This window comes from Phaeoacremonium minimum, assembly GCF_000392275.1.
Source record: "Phaeoacremonium minimum UCRPA7 unplaced genomic scaffold PA7_03_scaffold_288, whole genome shotgun sequence".
In the NCBI taxonomy this organism is placed as follows: Eukaryota; Fungi; Ascomycota; class Sordariomycetes; order Togniniales; family Togniniaceae; genus Phaeoacremonium; species Phaeoacremonium minimum.
In genome coordinates, this window is record NW_006921193.1 from 703,258 (window position 1) to 711,217 (window position 7,960).

The following is a 7,960-nucleotide window of genomic DNA, read 5'->3' on the forward strand; positions in this document are numbered from 1 at the left end:
TACCTCGAGTCACCCTTGGACGGTAGGCCCATGCTCTCCAGCGGGTCAAGGTTGGCGGGTTTGAGGCGCTGCCATGGCCCCGGCGGCCCTCTACTTGCCATCTCGAAAATCAATGCGACGATTATCTAGTTGCACATGTTCAGGCTGGATTGATAAGTCTTCAAGAAGCATTCCTGTCGAGATCGGCTGAAATAAGAAGGAGTATGGTGACGGGATGGAGGAGGGAGGTTCAATTTCTTATCTAATCTCCACGTGCGTGTTTAAACTGAATTTCGGTCGCTGCTTCTCCATCCTCATATCTTGCTTAGCATTGAGTGTTCTCGAGACATTCTACTAGCCCATCACATCTCAAGTCGATGCTTTGATCGACAAATAACAAGGATTCATCAACGACTGCTCTACTATATTTGAGATGAGAGGACTGTTCTCGTTGATATTGTGTGATGTGAGCTCTTCACTTCATGCACTCCTGCTATCCTTCCCCACAAGTGCGGGGAACATTATCCGCGGAGAGAAACCTCGGTAAGGTTGGGGAGAGCTTCTCCAAGCCCGGGACAAGCATTTGTTCGCCGGTGCGGCCTTGCCGGCGAAACTACGATGTAGAGGTTCTTTCGTACACTATTTCTTTACATGTCAGCGCATCCATTCTTGCGGGTAGAAGATCAAGATATCTCAGCCTGCCGCTCAATCGCAGATTTGCAAGATGGCCGACCGTATTTCTCAGATTGCAGGACACCTCAACTACCCCAAGGGGTTGATGGCCGGCCAAGTTGCCATCATCACCGGTAGTGGGCAAGGAATTGGTGCCGAAGCAGCCCGGCTCTTTGCGAACGAGGGTGCATCTGTCGTTGTATCTGACATTGACGCCACCAAGGCCAAGGAGGTTGCCAACAGCATCAATGCCTCCGGTGGGAAGGCACTTGCTGTGCCGGGCGACTTGATGGACAGCAACTACATCAACGAGCTGGTCAAGAAGGCCGCCGAATTCGGCAACGGCAAAATCCACGTCATTGTGAACAATGCGGGCTACACATACGACGGCGTCATCCACAAGATGACCGACAAGCAGTGGGACACAATCCTACACCTACACGCAAAGGCACCCTTCCAGCTCGTGCGAGCCGCCGCACCGTACTTCCGTGTCAAGGACGGCGAGCCGAGGTCGATCGTCAACATTTCTAGCACATCGGGCATCCACGGTAATGCCGGCCAGGCCAACTACGCCGCCGCGAAGGCCAGTGTCGTCGGTCTATCGAAGACCATCGCGAAGGAGTGGGGCCCTGCGTTCGGCGTGCGCGCCAACACCATTGCCTATGGACATATCTTGACACGCCTGACGCAGGCGAAGGAGAAGGGTGCATTTGTCTTGGGGCCGGACGGCACGAAGATTGCTCTGGGAATTCCGGAGGCCATGCAGGGATCAAAGGATGCACATGCTGATATCGCGCTCAGGAGGCCGGGTTCCGCAACTGAAGCAGCATCAGCGATCCTGGCAGTCGCCAGCCCACTGTTTAGCTATGTGACTGGCCAGACGATCATGGTCACTGGAGGAAGGAATATGTAGACTAAAGAGCCAATTAATTCGATGTTGTGTCAGAGCGATGCTACTACCGCCGTGTAGATTTGAATAGTCGAGACATTTTCCTTACATCGGTGACCCTTCTCTTTGCTGTTGTAGATCGCTTTCAACCGAGCTCTGCCAAGGATGTCAATGCCATTATTAGGTTCGTTGATGCTATTTTTTTCGCCCAAACTCCATATGCATATTACACTGCGTTTTATCAGACAGACATAAACCCACAACGCAACGTTTCCACGACTACCATTCAAACTCTCGCCCACAAAGAGAAGACACCCTTGGCATATTCCACGATCTCCTCTCCCCCCAGCTTCGAGTCGCCAAATACACGGTCTACAAAGGTAATCGGCACCTCTGCAATCGTGAAGCCCATTGCCTTCGCCGTGACCGCAAGCGCCATCTGCATGCTGAATCCACGCACGTCGGTGCTCTCGAACAGCTTCTCCAGCACGCTGCGCTTGTATAGCCTGAAGCTTCCCGTTAGGTCGCTGACGCCGGGGCGCAGGACGGTGTCGGCGAAGATGTTGGCACCCTTGCTTGTCAGCTTGCGCTTGAGATCCCAGCCGTAGACGCCGCCGTCGGCGGCGTATCGTGTGCCCGTGACGATATCGTAGTCGCCCTTCTTCTGCGTCGCAATCATCTGCGGGATGAACTTGGGGTGGTGACTAAAGTCGGCGTCCATGATGATTATGTAGTTGCCCTTGGCAAACTGCAGGCCGTGCACATAGGCGGTGCCCAGTCCCAGCTTGCCTGTGCGGGTTTGCAGGATGACGTGCGGTGAGTAGGCCTTGACGAGCTGCTTGGCCACGTCTTGCGTGCCGTCGGGCGAACCGTCGTCGACGATGATGAGCTCCCAATTAATCTTGCTGTAGAATTGATTGTGGTTAGCACAACCAGAACTTCTCTAAAGAGGACCACGGCCACCTCGCACAGCCAGTGTCAGTAGCCTAGGAGAGACATACTTCTCTGTGAATGTGCGGTTCAACAGCCAGGTAATGATGGGCAGGTTTTGGCGCTCGTTGAAAGTGGGTAGGATCACCGAGTAGGTGTCCTTCGCAGGGGCCTTGGGCGCCATTGGAAGAAGTTTGCAAGCTGACAAGATTCAAAGAAAATGAGTTTCAAGGAGAGTCAAGAATTGGGAGGAATACGTCGGCCAGAGAGCAGAATGAACGTTGGCGAGGTTTGGCAGGAGCGCGTCGTATCGTGTCCTCAAGCTAATCGACCTACAGCTTAAAGTTCGTGGTCGCAGCCAGATGACTAAGCTGGTACCTTCCCCTTTTCTCAGCACGGGCCACTCTCACCGACTGTCCACTTCCATGAGGTCGCCAAGAGCAGAGACTTGTGTTATCTCGAGAAATATAGGTGTTTTTGAGTTCCGTATTTTAGACAATTATTATATTATATAGAGTCTAGTGTGAGTATCGTGTATGAAAGAGAAAATCCACAAATAACCACCCTCTATATATGCCCTCTACAACATCTCATGCCTGTTATCATCACCCATATCTCTAGTCATGCAATCGTCTATACAGCTGAAGTAGGCCTCTCTACCGATCGCGTTCGCGATGTAAGTCCGTTGCTGTGATCTGTATCCTTCCTCCCAAAGCTCCGCCAGCTCTTCAAGCTGGAGAAGCTCATCGTCTTCCTGAACCTGCGCCCATCCGTATCTACGCTTCCCTGGGCGAATGGTCCGACCACGACGGCGTGGTCGTCAAGGATCTTCCAGTGCCGCTTAGCCATCTTCCACAGCTCCATGCCCGCCACGAAGACGATGGTGAAGCCCACGACCAGCGCCCACTCCCAGCTGATGGGAGCGTGCTTGAAGAAGGTCTTGTTGAGGCCGGGGATGTAGACCGTCAGGAAGACAGACACCATACCGACAGCCACAGCCCAGAACAGGAACCTGTTCTCGTAGACGTCCTTGAAGAAGGGGAACCTGCTCTTGCTGTCGACCTGCAGCGCGAACATGGACCTGCGGATACTCTTGAACTCCCAAGCGGAAAGGAGAATCAGCCAGGTTAGCTCGGCGAACACAGCTGCTCGAGCGCGGAACACAGGCAGGCATTCATCAGAGTACTTTCTATTGCAGTCAAAGCCGAGATTACCATCGTAACGACCGTAGATGACGATGACGAATGTCATGAGTGTGCAGACGCCCATCAATGTACCATACACCATCATGTCAGCGAGGATCTGGTTGGTGAAAACGCCGCGTCGGCGGTCATGCGGTGGCTTCTTCATGACGTCGTTGCTGGCCTTCTCCCGACCTAGACCAAAGGCAGGAAACGAGGATGTGAGCATGTTGATCCAGATAATCTCAAGAGGACTGATGGGGAAGACGGAGAAGCCCGATCTGTCACGGAAGGCAAGGCCAACGATAAGCAGAATGACTTCACCGACATTTGATGTGAGCAGGTGCAGAATGAACTTCTGAATGTTATCAAACATGCGACGTCCCTCACGAATAGCAGCGACAATGGAGTTGAACTTGTCATCTGTCAACACGATCTTTGCAGCAGACTTGGCGACGTCAGAGCCGCTACCCATGGCAATACCAACGTCGGCGCGAGAAAGTGAAGGGGCGTCGTTCACTCCGTCACCGGTCATGGCCATAAAGGCGTTTCGGCGGCGAAGTGCCTCAATCATACGTGTTTTGGTATCAGGAGCGCAACGTGCGATGACGAGAGGCAATTCCTCTAGTGAATCGATTTCCGAGTCAGTCATTTTGTCGAAGTCGGTAGCCTTCATAACACAGTGTTCTGCCATGCTGTCAGGTAGGACTGACATGTTAGCCGGGATGATACCGACTTCACGAGCGATAGCCCTGGCGGTTGAAGGATGATCACCAGTAAGCATGTGAACCCGGATACCAGCAGATGAACACTCTCGGATTGCAGGTGTAGTCTCACGACGAGGTGGATCGTAGATACCAGCAAGACCAAGCAGGGTGAGGTTGGATTCGACTTGAGTGCGAAGTGCGTCATCGGCGGCTTCACCACCGGGTGCGTGGCCGGCGAAGCGGCCCTCCCACTTCTTGCCTGCGATGGCAAGCACGCGCAAGCCCTGAGACGCCAAGTTGTCCATTCGCTTGAGGATCTGCTCCTTAAGCTCGTCTGTTACCGGCTGCCGCGAATCACCGATGCCAACATAGTCGCACATATCAAGGATTCGCTCAACAGCACCTTTGGTGAAGATGACACTGTTCTCGGGAGTGATGCCAAACTCATCTTGCTCAACATCCTCAGGGGCATGATACACGACCGACATTCGCTTTATGGAGCTGTCGAAAGGAAATTCAGCAACTTGCTTCCATCCTTTCGCCAGTAGACCTTTCTTGCCCTGCTCGAAGCGGTGAGCAAAGACCTGCAGAGCTATCTCCGTTGGCTCGCCGGTTGCTTGCCATTTGCTTGCCTCTTTATCATAGCGCACTGTGGCTAGGTTGCAAAGAGCAGCAGCTAGTAAGAAAGCCTTGAGATCCGGCGTGAGCTCAGCCTCATTCTCTTCCTTGTCCTGTGGCTTATTCTGCCGAAGCTTTTCCTCTGGCACGTCGAACTTGAGTGCCGGGGCGCTTCGTTCTTGATCGTAATCTCGCACTTCCTTCTTCTCGGGCTCGTCGAGTGGCTTCTTCGCGTATGTGACACGACCGGCTGTTGGGTCCGCAGGGTCTTCGGAGTCTTTGACAGAATAAATGCTTTCAAATGGAAGCCAGACTTTACGCACTATCATGGCTCCTCGTGTGAGTGTACCGGTCTTGTCAGAGCAGATGTTAGTGACACCACCAAGGGCTTCCAAGGCGGAGAGATCCCTGTATCAAGAGTCAGTTTCAAGAATAGACGATTATTTTGGGGGCTCACACATACCGGACAACTACATTTGCTTTACGCATCACAGTGGTAGCCACGACCATAGTAATTGTGAGCACAGCAACCAGACTTTCCGGGATGATGGCGATTCCAGTGGAGATGGCATAAATAATGACCTCATTCTGTGCCTTGAACTTGTTCACACCGAAGACAATCAGAGCCAAGACTAATGCACAGGCGAAGAGCATGTAAGCCAGCTTGCTTAGTTTCTTCTGCAGCGGTGTGCCCTCTGTAAGGCCCAGAAACTTGCCAAAGAAGTCATACAATCTGCGCAGCAGGCCAACTACCGGAGCCTTCTTGCCATATTTTCTCCAGTTCATGGAACGGCCTGGCTTCCGGTGTTTCTTGGATGTAGAAGCGGCAATCTTGCCAACTTCTGTCTGCATGCCAGTCGCAATGACGATGCCGCGTCCACGACCCTTGCGTACAACAGTAGTAGCATATGCAATGTTGATACGGTCACCAATGCCGACTTCCTCTTCGGTCGTCGCGGGTTTCTCGGTGCCTGGAACATGGATCTCATTTTCTGTAATCTTCTCAACAGGGGCGGCTTCGCCAGTTAGAGATTGCTCGTCACAATTCAGGTTCATAGCCTCGAACAGGCGCAGGTCAGCAGGAACGGTGTCTCCCATCTTAAGAATGATGATATCGCCGGGAACAACCTCGGGGCTACAATTAAGGTTAGACAATGTTTCGGGGTTCTGTCGAGAGAGAATCACTTACTTTGGAATGACCTGAGTCTTGCCATCTCTCAAAACTGTTGCGCTAGGGGAAGACAGCGCCCTGAGCGCGTCCATCTTCTTCTCGGCGCCATATTCCTGCACGAACCCTACCGTCACATTGAGGACGATAACGGCGGCCAGGACACCGCCCTCAACCCAATCTTTGATACCCAGACTTAGAGCCGTTGCAAAGAACAGCACCTATTGTTCCCAGTCAGTCTGAAGTGTTAAACGTCAAGTTGCATCCCACGACTTACCAAGATCATGGCATTGAACAGCTGCCGCAGGAAGATGGTGTACCACGGAATGGCACCGCCGACGTCGAGCTCATTGGGAGGATATTTCTGAGAGAGCTCGGCCACTTGTGCCGAAGTCAGTCCCTTGTCAACATCAGTCTTGAGGGCTTCTGCTACCTCCTGAGTGGAGAGTAGGAAGGGGTGGCGCTCGAAGTCGCCAGACATTGTTGCTTGTTTTGTTTAGATAAGTTGATTTAACCCATTCAGAGAGAGCGAGAGGACAAACTCTTCGACGAGAGTTTGACTTTTGACTAAAATGCTTCTAGAAAGAGAGAAGCAAGGAAACAAAGTTTCGATATTTGTCAAGGAAATCTAGATCTCGGCTCCCACTCCTGGCGGGGGGGTGGGAGGAGGCGTCTACCTTATATGCGCCCATGTCTTACTCTGGATGGATTGTACACAATGGGCAGTAGCAGAAAGAGTCTGCAAGAGATACCCGCAAATGGTGGTTGCCAAGGCTGGGTTTTCTTGCGACATGATACATCAGCAGAGCAGGCTGGTGTTGCGAGCGCGGCGCCGAGAATACCAAGAGGCTTCAGGGTCTTGTCGCAGGTGTAGCAAGCGTGGGTAGGCAAATCAGGAGGCGATAAGAGGAGCCTGACGAGCCGCACAAGCGGCGCAGGTGGCCCTGGGGTGGCCCTGAGGTGGGCAGCCAATCTGGTGATTGGAGCTGTCCGCGTCATACCAAGACTTTAGGAAAGTCAATTGCATCGCAGCGAGTGAGCAGTAGGGGCGCACCAGAGCCTTGGCCAAGTCCTACTACGCACAACTACGCAGTGTGCAGTACGCGGAGAGCGGAGGAGGAGTCTCGGCGGAAGGCTTGGCACGGTGCTTTGCCGGATGGTCCGACTGAAGAGACTCGACAAACTCTAGAGAGTCGCCCGATTCGACTCATGCCTACCTGCAATTCCCCAGATTTGTTCCTTCACAGCAACAAACAATTGGATGATTCTGACTGCATGAAGAGTCATGGTGGCGCATAGTCGATGAAAGCGGCCTAACACCCCAGCTGAGTGGCGTGCGAGCGTGCCAGTTGTGGCTTGACCGGGCACGTGGCCAAACATATGACTCGGCAAGTGCTCGAGAAGTCTTGGCTCTTGGCAGGCCATTCCATCAGATTCGGCGAAGTCGCTTGGCATGGCTGGGCATCTGCCAGGTTGTGGGGCAGATAACAAACCCCACAGACGGGCCCAGGGAATAAGAAGATATTCATATACAGTCTGCCCTGCCCGTATTGTCTTGTCCGTCTTGTCCGTCTTGTCCGCGGCGGTTGGGAGGGGAATTACGCAGCAAGATCAGAACAAACGAGGGTCGATCCGAGATCGCTTGTTGAGAGCCAAGACTCAACATGTCTTGTCGTTGCATGGCAATGCATGGCAATGCATGGCACTGCATTGGTTGCTTATGGCTCTTTATCTTGCTCAAGATACCAAGAGACTTGGTCAACAGACTGAGGGGAACGACTCTCATGGTTTAGTATGAGATGCATCTTTGACTTAG

At 52.8% G+C, this 7,960-nt stretch overlaps 3 protein-coding genes across 3 annotated transcripts; 1 reads left to right on the plus strand and 2 right to left on the minus strand.

The window, feature by feature from the left end:
• Window positions 1-703: 703 nt before the first annotated feature.
• On the plus strand, window positions 704-1,564 carry UCRPA7_3616 (putative 3-oxoacyl-(acyl-carrier-protein) reductase protein; the record flags this gene model as incomplete). Its single annotated transcript, XM_007916103.1, has 1 exon — window positions 704-1,564. The coding sequence occupies one exon, from the start codon at window positions 704-706 to the stop codon at window positions 1,562-1,564; it is 861 nt and encodes a 286-aa protein (XP_007914294.1).
• Window positions 1,565-1,826: 262 nt separating this feature from the next.
• On the minus strand, window positions 1,827-2,654 carry UCRPA7_3617 (putative dolichol-phosphate mannosyltransferase protein; the record flags this gene model as incomplete). The annotated part of the gene is made up of 2 exons (XM_007916120.1): window positions 1,827-2,445; window positions 2,542-2,654. 2 exons carry the CDS (start codon window positions 2,652-2,654, stop codon window positions 1,827-1,829), a joined length of 732 nt encoding a protein of 243 aa, XP_007914311.1.
• Window positions 2,655-3,103: 449 nt separating this feature from the next.
• Window positions 3,104-6,625, minus strand: UCRPA7_3618 (hypothetical protein; the record flags this gene model as incomplete). The annotated part of the gene is made up of 4 exons (XM_007916086.1): window positions 3,104-5,384; window positions 5,440-6,111; window positions 6,166-6,365; window positions 6,422-6,625. The coding sequence occupies 4 exons, from the start codon at window positions 6,623-6,625 to the stop codon at window positions 3,104-3,106; spliced, it is 3,357 nt and encodes a 1,118-aa protein (XP_007914277.1).
• Between the last annotated feature and the right edge of the window lie 1,335 nt (window positions 6,626-7,960).